This window comes from Clinocottus analis, unplaced genomic scaffold, assembly GCF_023055335.1.
Source record: "Clinocottus analis isolate CAN_PGR_092001 unplaced genomic scaffold, fCliAna1.0.p SCAF_2, whole genome shotgun sequence".
Classification (NCBI taxonomy): Eukaryota; Metazoa; Chordata; class Actinopteri; order Perciformes; family Cottidae; genus Clinocottus; species Clinocottus analis.
Window position 1 is genome coordinate 6,353,785 of NW_027175931.1, and position 19,970 is coordinate 6,373,754.

A 19,970-nucleotide genomic window follows, 5' to 3' on the forward strand; every position below is an offset into this window, starting at 1 on the left:
ATTTATGTGACATGTGCAGATTTGTGTGGACTCAAAAAAAAACAAATGTGTATAACTTTATAGGCCTCTATAGCTGCTGGATTGATATGAATTGGTCCCTGAAAAAATAGGTTACGAGCCAGAATAAGTTAAGAAACCTGCTAACCCAAGGAGGTATAGCACACATGATCAACCACTGGATTCACTGCGTTTCATAGATGGTAACAGACAAGTAAACAATGCATTCCTGCTTCCCGCTGTTTTTATACTCTCAGGCTAAGGAAATATCTCAGTGTCGCAGGGAGAAAGAAACAGGGATTGTGCTTAAATAGGTCATTCACAAGACCAAGTGCATGACAAGCACTACACCGGAAAGATTATGCTTTGTGGTCACAGTCTTTCCTCATATTATTCAGGTTTTTGTAACTATAGTGATTTACTTCAATGAAAGAGGGAGACAGAGAGGGAGACCGGGTGAACATGTGACAGCGTAACTGTGGCTTCATGAGGAATTCAGAGTGAGACAGTGGTTGTCTCTGTGTGGAAGAGGCAGCGAGGAGGAGGCTTGTGACATTGATCTTGCCTTACCACTGGGATCTTTTTCCTCTCTCTCTCTGCACTGTCAATGCGGCAAATGAGACTGTCCTGGCTGAAGCATGCAAAGACTAAAAAAAACAAACCCCTGAGGTTCAAATTTGGAGAATCAAATGCAGGAAATACCCATAATACATACAAGAGCGGTATTATTCCCCATGTTGTAGTGGAACGGAAGTAGTCGGTGGAAATGCATGTGATTGCCGTTGGCTTTTTTTTTTTTTTAGACTTAATCATATGTTAACTAATTGATCTTCGTGCATTGGCCTGGTTGAACATGCTATGGTAGTAAATGGGGCTTTAAAACACTTCTGCATCAGGCTTATTTGAATAATATAACTGTGCATGTCTTCTAAATGACCTTATGTGAGCATATGACGTTATCTGAGTATTTTGAGACTTTAACATAATACAGGTAGTGTGTGATAAATGCCATGTGACTGTCTGTCTTCAACATATTTATTGTATAACTTCAAATACAAACTATGACCATCAACCTCATGGGCTTATAGTGTTCAAGACGTATGAGCATACTGGAGTCTCAGTGTTACTCTAATAGCTGGGAAACAAATACACTAGTTGTCTATACAATTAAATAAATATGAAAATACATAGTGCCCATTTATAAAACAGAATATATGCAGAAGTTGAATTTGAAAGATTTCATGACTTGTGCTGGCCTACGCATGAGGGAATTTCCTTTTCTGTGACTGGACACATTTAAAATAGCCTGCTCGAGCGCCGTGACAAGACAACCAAAGGCGATGTGCAAGGCATGGAAAATTGGATTCGCGTCGTAAATGAGGACACATTAAGCGAAGCATAAACTGTGGAACAATGTCAAATTGTTGGTAACGCTGTTAAAAGTTAAAAGAGGAGACACACTCCCAACCCCCGCAGAGCTAACGCTAAGTTACCTGTCCGAAGAGCTCACGTCAATTCAAGTTATAGTGAGAAGTTGTTCAACTCCTCTATTGGTTCAAATTTGCCTAGCACACAGGAAGTGAAGGCGGTACAAATAAGACATAGTTTGGTCATTTTGCATTCAAAATAAAAGTTTTCCAAATACCCCCCCCCACCACCTCACACAAAAAAATACTACATTAAATGCAAATTGTTAACGTAAAATACTACATCCTAAATATGATGCAAGCGCCACAAGACATTTATGCTCATACGTTTTTACGTTGTAAATTGTGTATTTTCTTCCCTTTTATCATGATGCATGTGGCTCATATGCCAAGTTTTTTGAAACAACTGTTCTGTTTTTATGCGCTACAAAAAAAATAACTGTTCAAGGTTTCCTTTAATTTGAAAACTTTGACATAACCGGAAGCCGCGTTTCATACTTTTCGGGGAGCTTGACGCGGTTCTCCCCGAACCAGCAGCAGCAGTTTACGTTGTAGCGAAACTTCTTAGGAGTCGGAGAGCAACATATGATCAAAACAGTCGTCATTGTGTCAGTTTGACCATGTCTGAATGTGTGACTCCCCATTGACGGCGCACAGGAGAGGAGCGGCAACGTTTCCGTGATGTCCGTTCTCGCGGCAGAGGCGTTTCCATGGTGGCCAAACTGAAAACTTTAAGGAGCAAACTTTGAGCGAGGAGCCAGGAGACTTTCCCCGAGACTCGCCCCCCCATTCTCCAGCTCTCAACCCCCCGTTATCAGTCAGACTAACGCTAAGTAACTCCGCCATGGCACACAACACATCTGTTTTGACATGGGCTTTTCTTTTTTGCTTACACTTCGGCGTGTCAAAGTGTTTTTTCGCTATACCGCTGAAAATATACGCCGGGAGATACAACATATCCTCGGCGGTTGATTTGACCCGGCGCATCGCGTTAACGGCTGATGGAAACGGCCTGTCTCTGGCGTCTGATCCAACCGGTACAGTGAACTTTCTGGACATGGTAAATAATCTGCAAGGGGACTATGGAAGAGGATACTACATAGAAATGTCAATTGGTACTCCTGGTCAAAAGGTAAATATCACGAGAACTTGCTTGTTTGTTTTTGTTTATCACCTGTATTCAGTGACACAGATCTTTCAGTTTGTATTAGACTGTTTAAGGTTGAAACTGAAAGTACCCCTTTATTTTATTTTATTTTCTCTACTTTCTTTGATTTGTTTCATTGTGTTCACACAGGGTCATGTGTTACATTCAGACACAACGATGTAAACTCTGCTTTAAACCGTAACGCAATGTGATCCACTCAAAGAGGGACTAAGTGTGTACCTACTAAATGCAATATTTACATATTCTGAATGACTGCTTGATATGACCCTAACAGCAGAACAACGACTTTGGTCAAGGGAAGATTATGGCATATTTTGCTATCACTATCCTTTTTTCCTCCAGGCTGGCAGGGCAGTACAGCATGGATGTGAGGTGCATTAGCTACCTCAAGTCTTCCCAGGCTTTGGGTCTGAAGGTAGACTAAAGCCTCGCTCACATGCACTCACATGATGCAGCCTGGGAGGACCTCATCAGCAGCTGATGGGGATTATGAGGCTCCCAAGGAGCAAAGAGCAGCTCCACAGTTGTTTGAAACAGCACTAGCCCTCCAGATATACTTGCTGCTTATTTTCTTTTGGTTGCACGGAAATAGGCCTGTGTAATGTACTGTTTTTTTTATACTGCTTGTTATGTAAAATGCCTAACGAGATCATATTAATGATTAAGGGGGACTAAATGGACCCGGAAGAGCTGGCATAGGGATTCTCCCGCCGCCACTATTAAAAATACATGACGCATTAGGATGTTGTAGGTTTAAGGCTATGCTTTGCCATTGTGTTGTAAGAAGATGCGTTTGAAATGGAGCTTAATCCGAAAGGTGAATTATCTCGTTAGTGACTTGACCTGTTGTTCCTGGGCCTCTCAAGTTAAACAGATCAGAGATGGTAAGACTCTTGGGTGCCACAGCTCAGATCCTCAGGCTCACAGAGGCTTATCAGTGCTACCTGCCGTGTCACTGGCCTGAGTCAACCTCAGAGAGGCTAATGCTGCAGTACTCGTAAAGGTACAGTTCCCACAACCAGTCTACAGTTGTACTTTGGAAAATATACTTAATGGTATCTGTTGTTCTAGTCAAATACAGACGTTTTAAAAGCTCAAAAGAGGAAACTCTCGGACTATGATTTATTCAAAGGAACATTGTTATTCCTGTATCATCGAACTGCATAGAGAGCCACTAATAGACTAAACTATACACACCATTTAACCAGGCACAGGTGTGTTTCCTTATCAGGAATCAACAGTCAACCGATGAGTTTCTATACTATGAATGAAGGGTATCTTTGATTACCTTTTCCAGGAACAGCATCAGCCTGGTGAATTTTAATAGTTTTGTCACATTATTTCTACTTGTCACATCAGGAAGAAGCACAGGTGCAACTAATAACAATAGCTCAGGTCCATTAAGTGTCCCAGTGAGCCAGCAAACACAATGCCAGGACCCTAAAAACCGTGTCAGTTACGCCTGTGTGTGACAAAAATAAAGCTGTGACAAAGGTATATTTGGGACCTTGTGTAGGATGAGGAAGTTCAAGTAGAAGTGAACATTGATGTAAATGCTTCATGTTTTTAACAAATATATTACTTTGAATATTCTATTGATGGATGATGTTTTTGAGGAAAACATCAGTTCCGCCTTTCCTTTTGTATTCATGGTGAGACCATTATATAATTTTTTCCCTGCCTGCAGAGCTCAATCCACGTTTTTTGACATTGGTTATGCAGTGCCAAAACGTCTCGTAACTCGATACAATTGAGGCATGCTATCAATATTATTCCAACTAAATGACGATGTGATTACAGGGCTGCGGTGTTAAATGAGGCACTATTCAAATGAGCCACTAATTGCCGCATCTGTTAGCGTGTGGCGGAGCTAGGCTGAGGTGTCGGATGGAGAGCCTCACATCTGCTAATTGGTACAAACAGGTAGCAGATGCACATTGCCGCCATGGAGCCACTGCCAATTAGACAGCGAGCGCTCAACTGCAGGCTGCCACAGCAGCGGGGGCAGATCTTTGCCTGAGGCTCAGCAGCCCAGCTAAGGGAGCATAGTGTGACCAGAAAAGATACGCGGTGTGGGGGATAAGGAAATGCCCCTGCTCCCTCCCTCCCTCACAGCGAGGTTTCAGTGTTTTCCAATCTGGCCTGTTTGGCCGGTTCAGGCCTTGTGTGAATGGACTGGTGCCATCTGCAAGGCAGCAGTGGGGTTTTTGATGGCACAGTCACACTGATGGGATCAGTGCCCATCCAATGAGGATGAAGTGATAAGCCTGACTCCTACGAATGGGCCAACTAGGGCTTCCTGTGCCCGACTGAACCAGTCGATAACACATTGTTGATAATTGCAGGTTTTTATTCCCCCCACCAATTGTTTCATAATGACTTCATGCACAAGTGAGCAGTTGGCTAATATAAATAAGTTATAATGATTGTAGTGTCTGAGGAAATAGTGTGGTATAATGATGAACTGGCTCCATTTAGACATGGTTGAGGCATGATAGGCTTGAGGAACTAAACTTGAGGAAGTGGTTTTCGTCACACAATCATTGGAATTCCTTGTTCCTTGTCTGTCAATCTTATATATTTCAACTATTTCCTGATGTTTTGTCCTTTATAACATAGGGGTATACATGTCATTTTCCCCAGCATGCCAAATTACGCCTTTTTTTTTTGGTCAAAAATATATTTCCATTGACTGTGTCATGTGACCTCTTTGTTGTTGAGTCATCAGGTGGCCATGGAGCATAAGCTTTATGACCCCCATCCTGGTGAGAAATGCTTGCTAGTGAGTGTTAATGTGGCCACTGCTCAGTAGTGAAGGTGACAGAAGTCTGCAAGCTAATTAGTTCCTGCTCGTTGACTTGATGCCTGCAAGACAACATTATCTCAACCGCTGTTCTCTGGCCTCCACTGTGGATATGACACACACACAGAAACACACACACACACACACACACACACACACACACACACACACACCAGGATGGCTGGATAGGTCATCCAGTCATGTCTGTAGCTAGAGGCAGTCATGTTTGTCTCATAGATCACACACAGAGCAATTACATTAGAGATGCATAGTAATTTGTGCAGTTTGTGTGACACTGGAATCTCTATGAATTGGCGATACTGCAGTCCGTTTTTTTTTTGGTACCGTATCCAAGTTGGTATGAAATTTCTGATTATGCGCAGTCCCATAATTATGTGTACGTATGGTTGAAATAAATCCAGCTGTAAAGTACACTCTGTTCACTTCGGCCTGCAACAAAACACTAACCACAATGTTGACTGTCTCTGTCGTGTCAAAACAAAGTTTGCATTCAATTTTCCATTTATAACACATATGTGACAACATGCATTATGTTGATTTTAAGAATGTCTTAATGAACTTCAAAATCTCAATCTCGATCACAGAAATACGAAACATATTTGTGTTTTTGTCAATCTCATAGTCTCTCTCTATTATTTCAAGATTCATTTCCTTATCATGTTTGTGTTGGTGTTTTCCCTGCACGTTCTCTGCTTTTTCCTTCTCTGATTACTATTATTTGTACAAACATAATCTTTAATGTCTTTTGAATGCCTTCTTAAAGTCTTGTCGTCAGCGTGTTCTGCTTTACAGCTCTTACTTTTTACCCTGTGACTCAAGAGCTCTGAGGTGGAACGGGGTTGGCCTAAAGCAGATATCTGCAGTGCTTGTTAAAATAAACTCTCCCTTGTGTATTTCAGGTGAACATCCTGGTGGATACGGGAAGTAGTAACTTCGCTGTGGCCGCAGCTCCACACCCATTTATTACTCACTACTTCAACACTGCGCTGTGAGTAGCTTCAACACTTTGTAGGATCTGCAAAATGTAATGAATATTAATGGTGGAAATATTGAGAGTAGATTGGAAATACAGCATTTAATATATATATATATATATATATATATATATATATATATATATATATATATATATATATATATATATATATATATATATATATATATATATAATATTTTTTTATATAATAGTTAAGTAGTGTGTGTTGCACATGTGATGGAGGAATGCACTGTGCATGCAGAGGGTTGTAATGCAGCTGAATTCCTCTTTAATGTGCCGCCGCCAAAGGATCTGTACATGTGATCCGATACAGAAACTCTCAGAAACATCATACCAATATCAATGAATTACATGATCTCTGCTATGTAATGTCTGTCTTGCATAGCAGTCTGTTGAGATAGCCCCTGTATGAAAGTCCTCGTCCTGAGTTACCACACATTTAGCTTTTCATCTTGTTGTAACTATTCACACGACTTGCCTTCTTCCCCTGTGTTTAGCTCCAGTACGTACCAGTCATCTGGCCGGACTGTGGCTGTCAGGTACACTCAGGGCAACTGGGAAGGTGAACTGGCCACTGATCGTGTCTCCATTCCCAAAGGCCCAAATGGGACTGTCACCATCAACATAGCTGCCATCCTGTCATCTGAGGGCTTCTTTCTTCCTGGGGTCAACTGGCAGGGCATCCTGGGACTGGCCTATCCCATGCTGGCAAGGGTAAGAGATAGATGCTTTTAAAGTGTAAATCTTACTCTGAATTAGTCCGTTTTAGGGTTATGTTAGGTTAGTTTCACTTTTTTTAACAAGGGCTATATTCTTCTTTCTTTTTTTTTAACATCTGCAGTCCCAAAATAATACAGTAAAATACTCTTAAAAAACTAAAGCAAAAAACAGTCAAAAGAATTGACAAACAATACATCACTTATAAAACAACGCCAAACTAAATAAACAGTACATAGTCTCCATATTGGAAAACAATTAGTTCCATACAAGTTCAGTGATCACATGATTTTATTTTTATTGAGCTTCTTTTTTTTAAAGGTGCTTTTCGGGAGTATTTTTGTTGGCTCTCAATAAAGTGACGGCTGAGCTGTGGGCTCGTAGTTTACACTGCAAATTACAGCAAATAGCAATTTGCTGTCATGACGTTTTCTGAATCCAGATGATAGAGAAATGGTACTTGCATGAGTCCACCCTCTTTACTTCCTCCCCCTGGGTGACAACCAGGACAGGGGTTCTCCTGTTCCTCTGCTAGTATTCCACCGCAAGCTCATTGGTTTTGCTGCTATTGAGCTTCAGGTGATTGCCATTGCACCATGTGATGAAGCTCTCCATCGGCCCACTGTACTCCTTTGTAATAATGGTCTCTAAGTGAAGATAGCATGCTTCTGACACAAAGTGATTCACTGGAATCATACATGTCAATATTGTTAATACTGTTGCCAAAAAATACCCTTGCATACATTTTTTAATTACATTTATTCAAAGTCTGGACAGAAATAGATATGAACTGCAACTTGACATACAACTGTTATGACTTGTTTTTTTGAGGTCTGAGTGTGTCTCAATCGTTGTGAAATATATCATGAGGTAGGTTTGCCATTCTTTGCTGCAAAGAACTTGAAGCAGTTCATATTAAAAGTAAATTTATTGTATAACTTTTATATGAACTTCATGAGATGTTTATGATAAAAATATAATTTTTTATCAAGTTAATCAAGCAGCGCCTTCCCGCTGTTGTACATGTCTTTCACAGCATTGAACAACTTTGAGATCTTATCTGCGAAAAGAAACATGTCATGTTCATTATTTATTTTCAGCAGCAAGAGTACGATACCTGTGCATGATTAAAAAACAAAAACTCTGTTGTACCAGAGCAGTAAATTATTTGTCATAGGTTATTTAATGGATTTTGGAACATTAATTTCATTGGATAAAAACTACATATGATTATCTGGCCTCATTAGAAAAAGCTAAATGTGTGTGTTGTGGAAAGAGCACATTCTCAGAGTAAATTTAATTCACGTACAAGACATCTTGTAGACCAAGAGGTTTCAGAGTCTGAGACTGTGGGCTTCCCCTCGGACAAATTGTGAACAGTAAAGTACCCCCAGAAGTACTGTATTTCTGAACAATCTCTTTAACTAAATCTAGGCTGTTCTATGTGTTCCTTGTTTGATAACTAATGTCGTAGATTTTTCACTTCCATTCACTGAGACTCCCCAGAAACTGTTGGGAGCCTCCTTGGGGAGGCCTGCCTCTTACTTAGAAAACCTCCGCCATACAGTATGTGTGAAGTGTGACACAGAACCAAGGCGCTTCGCCCTATCGTCTGCTTTTTTTTTAACACTATATAACAGTGTTGATGGGACGAGGATGACATTTACTGTAACCTTTGGTATTAAATGCCAGTGATTGAGGGGCAGATCGGCTCACACTGACCACTTTGTGCTGCTGGCATCTCCTGGGTGTTCACGTTCAACGTGCCTGATGGCTGTGTGTCATGCATGACATCTGAAGAAGACAGGAGACAGAGAACATCCTTTAGTCAATGGCCACACCACTGTAGGAATACATGTGAGGACTTGTGAATGAGACAGACGCGCTCGTACACAGTGGCCAGAATATTGTTTAAATCACAGCCTGACCAAAGGGTTTTGGTCATTTCCTTTTTGATTTTTGATCCTTTTTAAGTAGCAGTTATCGTTCTTGTAAAATGATGTTAAACGTCCTCGCTGTTATTTCTTGTTTCTTAAACACTTTGTTTTTGTCATCATGTTCTGTCTTTAGGATGTATTTCTTTAATGCACACAAAACCTTTTTTTTTCTTTTTTTCCTGAACTTAATAATTACACACCTCCTGTCTCTCAATTAGCCTGACTCGTCCGTGGAGCCCTTCTTCAACTCTTTGGTGAAACAGCTGGGAATTCCTGACGTCTTTTCCCTCCAGATGTGTGGCGCTGGACTTTCAGCCAGCAGTACCGTGGACGCCCCTGGAGGCAGCCTTGTGAGTAGTCAGGAGGGGCTGAGTGTGCTCAAAGGCAAAGACTTTAGATCTCAGCAGTCTTCTGACCTTCTTTGAAATTTTATAACACGCCTTTTTAAAATGTGTATTTTTGCAATACAGTTTGTGTCTCACAATGGATCAGACATCGCAGCTGAGTGCAGTTTAGACGCATAATAGCTGGTATCCTCCCTGTCAATGTGGGTTCTCCACTGGAGGCCAAGTCTCGTTAGAGTGGAGCTAATTAAGCTAAGATAGCATCCTGCTGAGAGCAGGTCTGTTGCTGTTATACAAGCGGCCTCAGTGCCTCGCTCACTGCATCTCTATCATGTGACCCACTGACACAAACAGATGGATAAGATGGTCGGGTGCTTTTGTGTGTGTTTTTGTGTGTTTATGTATTCTGCCAAATTGTGGAGAGATCACACAAACCTAGGCTAGAGCATACTCTTTTTGCATTTTCCTTGTGTTGTCGTTGTGACCCATGAATTATTGAAGAAGTATAGCTTTTCCTAGGTCATGGGAGGGGCTGAACCAACTCTGTATCGGGGGTCAGTGTGGTACACCCCTATCGTAGAGGAGTGGTACTTCCAAGTGGAGGTTTTGAAGCTGGAGGTCGGCAACCAGAATCTGGAACTGGACTGCAGAGAGGTAGGTATACTTTACACAAAACTATGTCCGACGTTTGAAGGGGAAAAACAATATGTTGGAAACCTATTCTTTTTTTGATTAGAGAATTCTGAGTTGATTGTATCAAGGTCACAACAAGGAAATGAAACTTGAATTGGAGTCACAGTACTGCAGGGGAACGTACTCAAGAGCTTCCTCGTTTTACATTCTTTGGTTTGCTCAAGGTCCTTCGTAGAAGCCTGTTGAACTGAGAATAACATTACTGCACTTCCCTCTTTCTCCCTTTCTTTTAGTATAACATGGATAAAGCTATAGTTGACAGTGGGACGACGCTGCTGCGTCTTCCCGTCAACGTCTTCAATGCGGTGGTAGAAGCCATCACACGCAGCTCTCTGGTAAGCTGCTGTCTCTCCACAGACGGTGATGAAACATGTTGTCAGAGCAAAGCGATGCAGGGGAGGATAGCACACGCTTGCTGCTCAAGGACATAGTGGCTTTGAGTGAAACAATCAGGACCTTTTCTGCTATAAAAATGTGTGCCATGCTTTTAGTGTTTCTTTCCTCATTCTACATTTTTCACATTCTGTAACTGCACATAAACAGAACTCAAGGTTAATTTGAACCTGGAAGCAACATTTTCAATTAATGAACCCACATCCTTGCAGATTAATCCCAAGTGGCAAAATGAAAGCGAACACAAAAGTCTGTTTTGGTGCTGTACTGACCTTCTGATGCTGAGTGTTCGTCCTTTTGTCTCCCTTTGTCTATTTCTCTTTTGTTTCTGTTTGGTTCAGATCCAGGACTTTTCTTCAGGGTTCTGGGATGGCAGCAAGCTCGCATGCTGGATGAAGGGAGAGACCCCCTGGATGTTTTTCCCCAAGCTGTCCATCTACCTGAGGGCCACAAACACCAGCCAGTCCTTCCGCATCACCATCCTGCCTAAGGTACCTGGATAAAAACAAACACGAGAACCAGTGATCGCTTCTGCTCTATCAACACTGAGAGACACAAGCAATCATCGGCCCTCTTTAATCTCCTCATTTGTGTCCCAATGTCACAGTTGTACATTCAGCCAATCACGGACGTGGACGGCACGTTGGAATGCTTCCGTTTTGGATTGTCTTCGTCGGCTAACGGCCTGGTGATCGGCGCCACTGTGATGGAAGGCTTCTACGTGGTGTTCGACCGTGCCCAGCGGAGACTGGGCTTTGCGCTCAGCAGCTGTGCAGGTGAGGGTACAAACAAGACTTTGAGTAAGACGGAAAACCATGTCAAACGTAATAAAGGCAACAAATGGGTCCAGATTGTCATCCCGACATCTATATTTTTGTCAGCCTTATGATAAAAAGTTTTGTGACCAATCTCAGTATGCTATTTTTAGTGTATGCTTTGTAAGGAAGTGCCAAACTGAATTATACGCAGCATAAAAGACGGAAGTTTGCACAAACAAGGCTGTATTCATATTCGGCTATCAACATATGCTCTAAAATCATCAGAACACTTACTATCATATTGACTGTAAAGTGTCAGTGTCAGCAACTACTCATACATATCTACATGCTAAATATATATAGCAATATGTTGCTCATGACATTGCTTCAAGACATTTAACTTTTAACAAAGAAGAAAAATCATATTCCTGAAGTCTGTAATGTGCCTATATTAACCGATAACTTATGGAAAAGCAAACAGTAAAGTAACATGTATTTTTTTTAACATTAGCTGCAGGTTCACTGACTAAAACCCAGAAAATATCCTGGTCACCATGACCTAAACGGCGACAGTTAAACATTTCAACAGTGTCACTTCCTCGTAATCCTGTGCAAGTATGAGCTAGGGCAGGGCTTCCAACTCACTTCTTGAAGTACAAAGGTCACCTTTGTTCCATATTTAGCAAACAGACCTTGCCGATGTAGGCTGAAGGTTAAGGACGCAGGCTTGTGACAGTCATTTCTGAACTGGCTGGTAAACTCTAGACAGAGAACTATTCTCATTATCATCTATTGATGACTTAACCGTGTATAAAAGTATTAACTTTGAAATACTTCAAAAATGCTACCAGCCACAAGTCATGCCATCTGTAAGCTCATACATATTGTTTTTATTCAGCAGTGATTAAACACTTTTGTTCTAAAATATATATGTCACATGGTTGAGATGCTTCTATTTTAACATGAATAGGGACTTTTAGATCATACTGAATGAGTGCTTTATTAGGGTTTATAAGGTTAATTGTTTTTTGTACTGGTGCATCAATGTTAGAGTTTTCCAGCACATTTATTTTTTAGTTTTTGACTTGGTAGTCAGTCATGAGACATGCAACAATCTGTCTCCTAACTTTCCGCAGTGAGCGGCGGAGAGGCTCTTTCAGAGATCGCGGGGCCTTTCTCGGCAGCAGACGTGGCGGCCAACTGCTCTGGCGGGCCGCTGAAGGAGCCTCTGATGTGGGTGATCTCCTACGCCCTGATGGCGGTCTGCGCGGTGATCCTCATCATCCTGCTGCTCCTGCTGGTCCTGCCGTGCCGACGCAGAAACCGCGCCGGGGAGATCACCGACGAGTCGTCTCTGGTCCGTCACCGTATCAAGTGACTGACGGGAAACGGATGGGCGGACAGGGCGCACAGCCAGGAGAACCCATCCACAGCGGCGCAGAAAGGGGTGAGGCTCGGCCTGCATCAAACAGTGACACACGCCTCCGGATGTCTGACTGATTCTAGCCTGCACTCAACGGTTTGGGCCGTGGAGATAGACACAGACAGATCAACCACCTCTTGACAGGAGAATCCAGCCCAAAAAAAACGCGTCCTAAAATTGTTCGATGGTGACTATTGCTTATTCTCCACCATGTCATGTGTGACACAGGGGAAGACATTCAGCTTAGTTTTAGAAGAAGAACCGATGCAATCTCTCCACTGACTGTAGCGAGGCAGTAACGCGATGTCGCTACAGAGCAGTTTTTAGGAGTAGGTATGAAGGACTTTTTCTCAACCATTGGTATTGTTCTCCCCGAAACTACTCGACACAGACGGAGGGTTGCACCGAAGTACAAAACACTTCATCACAAAATATCACATCACAATAGCAAAGGGGGGAATCTTCCTCATCGACGATCCCAGGACAGCAGGTGCGGAAGACCTTGAACTCTACGTGCTCAACAACCATTGGTGCATTCTTTAACAATATAAACGTTACTGATTTTCTTCCCAGGCCAACTGTGTTTTTTTTCATTTCTAAATACGACCTCTTAAGATGTCCCTTTACAGCCTGATCCGTGGAAGGAATGTTTCTTGTGCCTTCTTAGATTTTAATGTCTACCTCCAGGCCTCTATGGAGTGAAATTGATGCCCGTGTATGTTGAAGTTTAGGGGAAAAGCTGCTCAAACAATCACTGTTAAGAGGAAGAGGTGTCGCGCGTTTACAGTGGCTGTAGTGCCTTTTAAGCTCAGCTCACTGCAAAAACAGAATGATTTACAGTATCGTCAGTTTGAGACTTACTCTGCTGAATTGCACTTTGTTTCTTAAGTCGATCAAAAGTGTAAAGTAAAGATCAATATTTCTCAATCTCTTATGCAATTTGTTGTCGTAATGTAATCTTACTAATTATATATATGTCCTTGTTTATGTTTAATTATCTTTTGAATGTGATTGTATTATTCCAAATGTTTGCTTTTTAGACACTAGATATTCAAGGGTACATATTTATAACGCATATTTTATAAAAAACACTAAATCTGAAACTGGCACATTGGATGCACATGTTCATTCTGGGTACCTGTGGACGACGGTTCGCTTGCTTGCAAAGCCGAACGACCTGTTGGCAACAAAAGGTTGCCAAGCGTTATGTTACAGTCTCTAGATATAGAGAGTATGGGTGTGTCAAGCTGCACACGTGTCACTATTTGCCAAAATTTTGAATTGACAAATTGAAGCTACACTTGAATCTTTGATTGTCACTTATTTATAAGTGTATTTTCTTTGTGCCAAAATCATACTTGTGTAAATAAAAGAACTTTGGACCAAATCAAGGACGTGAATCTTTTTAAATAAAGGACGATGTGTTTTTGTGAACAGTTACTCGAGAACAAGCTGCATGTGATGTGTGAGTGACTTGTGGTTTTCTTAGGTTGGCAAATGATCAGCTTAAATATCATTAATTCAATTAAACACTTCAACCATATTTATAAAAGACTTTTAATAAAGACATTAATTACACATGTATAATAAAACAAATACAAACTGTTATGAGATAATAAAACATTGTTCATTGGAGCTTCTTATGTCAATTTGAACATCAACAGTAAAGTAATGTAGAAAATATATAGAAAATACAATATGTAACTGATGAACTTTCCGATGTTCATCTTTGGTCCTGTCATCCTCAGTCATCTTGATGCTTCTGTGAAGAAAATTAAAAATGAAAATAGTTGTAAGTAGTTTCATAATTGGCCGTAATTTCTCACTGCACAAATACAACTAATGCTTATGTTGGTGCTCTGCTGTGTATGTTTGTCCAGCATGAGTCCAGCGGTGTTACTTAGACACGGAAATCCAATGCATTCATTTTGTTTAACTGCCTGTAACAGTTCAATCTAATACTGTTATTTTTACCCTCATCTGATAGTAGATCCATTCCAGAAAAAAGGTGACGTTGCCATAAACGCCGGGTTTGTTCCGCTCGGTGCAGTGTTCCCCCCAAACGCTGTCCCCTATGAGCCACCATACTCCATCCTTCAGGGACACCAGAGGGCCGCCGCTGTCAGTCTGAGAAACACAAATAATTGATATTTCTATGAACTGTACACACTCTTGAAGATGCATGTAACGCTTATCAAGACTCCCACATTAAAGACCAAAAGCATTACAATGATCTCAATGTCTCTTTTGATCAAATTCAAACACAATAAATGCTTTTCATGCAGTTTCAGACACAATTAAGGTCCTTCAAGGATTGCTACGGTCCACAAATAAAAAATGATATCATGGTCAGCTGCCACCTCAGGGATCTAACTTGACTTTCATTGTTGTCTCGACTGTATGAGTGGTTTGTTATAAGTCACAAAGTGGAACTGTTTATCTAAAGCTTTCACCATGTACAGAACATAATGCAGGTCTTGTTGGACTAGGCCTCAAAGCAAGTTACATAAGAGCATGAAAACGGTCTTTAAAGTACAGGAACTGCTCAATTTGCACCAGAAAATATCTCATCATAAAGAGTCTTTGTTGCTGCGTGGGTGCACTCTCATTTCTTTGAGTACATTGTTCTACAGGGTCACTTTTCTATTTAAAGAATGTCTTTGCAGCTAATATGTAGACATGTTAACCCGAGTGGCAGTCACACTGCAACCGTCTGGTACTTACTACCAAATAATACTCATTGTGACATTTTAATATGTGTATCATTGTCTCATTATTATAAAAAAAACCCCCCACTGTATTCATGTTGGGTTCAGCATTTAAATCATTGTGTGGTATGTTTTACATGGCACTTGTTGGCGACTGCCTCCGTCTCTTTGGCACATAACATGTCCTGTGATATCCGGCCATCGTGAGCGGTGGAGCTGTTGCAGTATGCGGCGTTCATGAGAGAGACCTGAGCCTCCGTCAGGTGGAGAGAGCCAGAGTCTGTCAAAACGAAAGAATGCACTTTGACTTTCACTCAACGTGACTGCAGTATTTGTTTCTATACATTGTATGTCATCTCAGTACTTGTCACAGAGTATTTCTACACCGTAGTATTGTAACCATTACTGAAGTATAACATCAGAGTGCTACTTGCATCACTGTGAGTCACTATCGTTTAGTGTGGAGTGACGCACATTTTCAGTCTCTGGTGCCATCCAGTGGCAAAGAATGTATCAGACATCAGTGAATACTGTTGTTCTCGTCTTTAAACACTTGTAAAGTCAAAATATGATTTTGGTAAATTGGTTTGAATTTCTAACATCTTTCAAATGTTTTGATTTAAAACACATAATCACGTGTAACCATAACGGTCTCACCTGTGGGACTGAATCGTGTTATCCAGCCCTTCTGAGGAGCAGTGACGTTCACGCCAACATTTGGGAGGCACACAGGTCTGATATCACTGGAGGCTGACGAAGAAAAGAACATGTCTGTTGTCATTCATCAGCTGGTTTCCACGGAGAAAAGGATATTTACTCAGTAGCCAACTTATTGGGTTCACCAAATTAAAACTAATGCAGTCTAATTCAGCAGCCTGCAATAAATCCTCCTTCATGAAGGTTAAAATGTTTTCACTTCTTTGTTGAAACTGGCTAGCTGTACCTAATAAACTGGCAACTGAGGGTGATATACGATAGGCATTATTTTATTATTTCTGACTACACAAGAACGACCGTGTGTTTTTATAGTTGGTCATATAAAGATGTAGGTCAAAGTTCAATTAAGTTATCGTTCATCTTTTCTTTTTATCCTTGTGTATATAAATGTGCCTTTAAACACCTGCGATGCCCAGAGGTTTAGAGAGCCTCATCAGAGCGATGTCATTGCTGCGAGTGAGCCAGTTAAAGCCTTCGTGGGCTAGAACGCGGCTCACGGAGCGTGCAGGGTTGAACAGGGTGCCGAGTGGATCCACTACCCCAGCGTACACGGCCCAGTCTTCAGGGCTGGAGGCCCTGCAGGGGAGAGACACAACAGAGAGTAGACTCAAGCCGGATCATTGGGCCACGAATGCCGATTCAGAGAAGTGTGACCAAAAGGCCTCACCTGGCCACACAGTGTGCTGCGGTGACTATCCAGTAGGGGGAGATGACGGCTCCTCCACAGCGGTGGGAGCCCGCCACCTGCAGGCTGACCTGCCACGGCCAGGCCCCTGGAGAGGCCGGCCGGCCCCCAGAGGCCCTGCTGGAGTTCACCCCGATGCCACAATCTGAGGGCAAAAGTGCTGTTAGAGAGGCCTCGTTAGAAAGAGGAGAGAGAACATGCAATCATATAATTCTGGTGTTGTTTTACAGTGGTGTGGCTTTTTGGAATTGGACAACACACTTGTGTTGATAAATTAAATTACAATTCAATCAAATAGCAGTATCCTAAATGCAAATAATTATTTTGAACCTTAAAACAGCTGGAGAGCACAACAAATCATCAAAGCTTTGCAAAAGCCTTGGATCGCTTTGATGTCATTTTTCCCTTTAATCCACACAACACAGAGGAGGCCGAAGGCACTTTGAGATGCTAGTTTTGGGAGAAATGATATGCAGGACTGTCTCAACTTTTAACCGTCGCAATTAATGAACTCAAATGCAGAACCAATAGCACCCACCGCTTCATAGCAATAACATACCAGTACAACGCAAAGTCACCGCACTGTTGTAGGGACAGGTATTGCTGCAGATGGCAAAAGAAAAGACATTTGAGGGGTAATTCGGTCCATGTTGATTTAGCATGAACACATTTACGCTGGTTCATCTCCACCAGTTCACTAACCTGAACACCAGCTGTTGCAGGATGGACGCCTCAGGGTTGAACGCAGACTTAGCCATTAAGTACCCATCATGTGAATCCGTCTTCTGCCGGCCTGATTTCAAATAGGTGCCCCTGTCCAAAATATACAGCTTCACTTAAAACACAAATCATGTGAGATTGGAGAGAGAGAAAAAGACTGAAGGAGCGTCTTACCGGCTGAAGCCAATCTGCTGGCAGCTGGCTCTCCCCTGCTGGTCGGTCCAGCCGTGAGAACAAACAGTCCTCCAGTTTTGACTCTGAGTCGAGTAGATCTGGAGCAGGAAGCTGGAGCCATGCAGCCTCACTGCGCACAAACAGCAGGTAACACAACAGATAGCTGATCATCAACAACAATGTTGTCTTTAGAGTCTGGAGTAGAGTTGGAGAAGTTTGATGCTTAATATGCAGGTGAAAAAACAATCCTAATAAGTCTCTTAAAGTTCCTAAATGACACTTTTTAAAAAAAAAGAAAGACTATCAACACCAATGATGGCCTCCAATTTAAATGATGTGGAACTACAGGACAATGTGTAAATGGGAGGTTAACAATGACATTTAAGCCTGTAGAGGTGAAAGTAAAAACAATATTGAGGCATTCCTTTTAGCAGTTGAAGATGTGGAGCTTGGTTTTATACATAAGAAGGCGATTGAATAGATTTCCAGCAGTTTTTTCAGCACTTGGGCCCCTGGATGAGCTTGTTTACCGCAGTTGGCTTCATCCTGGCCTGAGCGGCAGTCTTTCGCTCCGTCGCACCACTGGGACGCCCACACACAGCTCCCGTCGCCACACTGCACCCCGTGCACACAGGACGAGGAGACTGAGGCGAGAACGCACAGACAAGAAGCAACTCACAGATCGGCAGGAACGGCGCATGAGCGAGTACGGTGGCCCGGGAGGGTTGAAACTGCACTCACAGTAATAAGCGAGGAGGACTCCAGCCACCAGCAGCAGGAGCAGCAGGCAGATCACAGCAGCCACCGTGAACTGAACACACCTCTGTTTTACACCTTAGAGGACCCCACACACACACACACACACACACACACACACACACACACACACACACACACACACACACACACACTAAATTGACTTTTCTGCCAGGCTTAATCTAGATTTAATTATATAAAACATGTTGTTGTTTTTTTTGTTCTTTGCTGTATTAAGAAATATGTAAATGAAACACTTAAATGAATGCATCTCCATGGAAATACTGTTGTTGTATTAATCTGACATTTACAATTGGATAAGTAGAATAAATGTTATTCTATAAAAGGACAATGGCTGTTCTCAAAATCAACTTGACCCCATTCATTCTGTATCTCTAATATACAAAGTGTGGTTAATTTATTCACTTTTTTGGGACATTTTCTACAAACGGTAAACACCAAGTTCCTAGTTTTGAACCATTTGAACAGTTTAACAGTTTAACAGGAGCCCGGCCTACTTTTGTGTTTGAGACTGGAGAGGCTGATTTCAGGTGGAGGCTTCGGGGCCACGTGATGAACATACTGAGGCTTCACATCGGATCGGCTGAGTGGAGGAAGTTTCTGCACCCCGTCGTCTCGGGTGAAACAAGGACCTGAGTCTAGGAACTATCAGTACAGCACAAGAGATGAAACAAGGACCTGAGTCTAGGAACTATCAGTACAGCACAAGAGATGAAACAAGGACCTGAGTCTAGGAACTATCAGTACAGCACAAGAGATGAAACAAGGACCTGAGTCTAGGAACTATCAGTACAGCACAAGAGATGAAACAAGGACCTGAGTCTAGGAACTATCAGTACAGCACAAGTGACGACTCTGGCTGCTTGTCGTGATGGCGATTTAAGAATTTGAGTTATAGAAAAGAAACCTGAAATGTAAATGTGCATGTGAGATTGTCCAGAAAGTAAAAAAAAAAAAAAGTACACATTTTATTCACTCACATTTATAAACTAACATTTTCATTGCTGGCATTGTTAAAGTATTAAATGGACTTTATCTACTTTAAACTGATACACATAAAATGAAAACTTACCTGATTCGTGGTCATTCTCTGTTCAACCAAAACTATCTGACAATCAACTGATAGTAAAAAATGTCCTCTTGCGATATTTCAATCATCAAACTTGTATGTAATAAATCTGGTCAATATCAGCATCCGGGTCATTGAAGTACAGGATGAGTTCTTCACAGCTCGGCCCTCTGGAAAGATCAAATATCCTCCGTGAGTTCTCACATCACAGGGATGAAACAAAGAGTTTGTGTGAGCGTCCGAGCGGCCACTCCCCCGCTCTTCACTGGCATTGGTTAAAACCTCCTGAGCACACAACAGGCACAATAAGGACTGTTGCCTCGTCTAAACATCCCGCAAGTGTTATTTGCTGCGCTGTCAGCGCGCTGAGCGAGTGCCGCGACGCGCAGCGCGCAATGGAAAGGTACTCCACCCCATGAACTGTATACAGGCAAACACATTA

At 41.9% G+C, this 19,970-nt stretch overlaps 2 protein-coding genes across 3 annotated transcripts; one reads left to right on the top strand and one right to left on the bottom strand.

Moving 5' to 3' along the window:
* Positions 1–1,961: 1,961 nt before the first annotated feature.
* Positions 1,962–14,854, top strand: bace2 (beta-secretase 2). 2 transcript variants are annotated; one of them, XR_011077966.1, is made up of 10 exons: positions 1,962–2,556; positions 6,316–6,404; positions 6,911–7,127; positions 9,286–9,417; positions 9,931–10,065; positions 10,338–10,439; positions 10,839–10,988; positions 11,105–11,273; positions 12,392–12,702; positions 14,666–14,854. XR_011077966.1 is itself a non-coding variant. In XM_068585523.1 (9 exons), the coding sequence occupies exons 1-9, from the start codon at positions 2,269–2,271 to the stop codon at positions 12,631–12,633; spliced, it is 1,524 nt and encodes a 507-aa protein (XP_068441624.1). In that variant the 5' UTR covers positions 1,962–2,268; the 3' UTR covers positions 12,634–13,256. The 2 variants fall into 2 exon arrangements, 1 of the variants encoding a protein (XP_068441624.1); XM_068585523.1 differs by lacking the exon at positions 14,666–14,854 and having other exon boundaries at positions 12,392–13,256.
* Positions 14,304–19,546, bottom strand: LOC137790926 (transmembrane protease serine 2-like). The gene is made up of 13 exons (XM_068585524.1): positions 19,532–19,546; positions 18,957–19,104; positions 18,424–18,516; positions 18,213–18,326; positions 17,683–17,812; positions 17,491–17,601; positions 17,348–17,391; positions 16,771–16,933; positions 16,507–16,679; positions 16,044–16,136; positions 15,524–15,666; positions 14,653–14,805; positions 14,304–14,440 (listed from the first exon to the last, which is right to left on the bottom strand). The coding sequence occupies exons 1-13, from the start codon at positions 19,544–19,546 to the stop codon at positions 14,423–14,425; spliced, it is 1,398 nt and encodes a 465-aa protein (XP_068441625.1). The 3' UTR covers positions 14,304–14,422.
* Between the last annotated feature and the right edge of the window lie 424 nt (positions 19,547–19,970).

What these genes read in the sequence shown, in the direction of transcription:
- bace2 (XM_068585523.1), top strand. Translation starts at nt 2,269, where the DNA reads ATGGCACACAACACATCTGTTTTGACATGGGCTTTTCTTTTTTGCTTA. An exon ending in TGGAACTGGACTGCAGAGAG is followed by an intron (nt 10,066 to 10,337) that starts GTAGGTATACTT and finishes CCTTTCTTTTAG; the next exon opens with TATAACATGGATAAAGCTAT. An exon ending in CCATCACACGCAGCTCTCTG is followed by an intron (nt 10,440 to 10,838) that starts GTAAGCTGCTGT and finishes TGTTTGGTTCAG; the next exon opens with ATCCAGGACTTTTCTTCAGG.
- LOC137790926 (XM_068585524.1), bottom strand. An exon ending in CTCCAGTCTCAAACACAAAA is followed by an intron (nt 18,517 to 18,956) that starts GTAGGCCGGGCT and finishes GGGTCCTCTAAG; the next exon opens with GTGTAAAACAGAGGTGTGTT. An exon ending in TAAACCTCTGGGCATCGCAG is followed by an intron (nt 16,137 to 16,506) that starts GTGTTTAAAGGC and finishes TTTCTTCGTCAG; the next exon opens with CCTCCAGTGATATCAGACCT.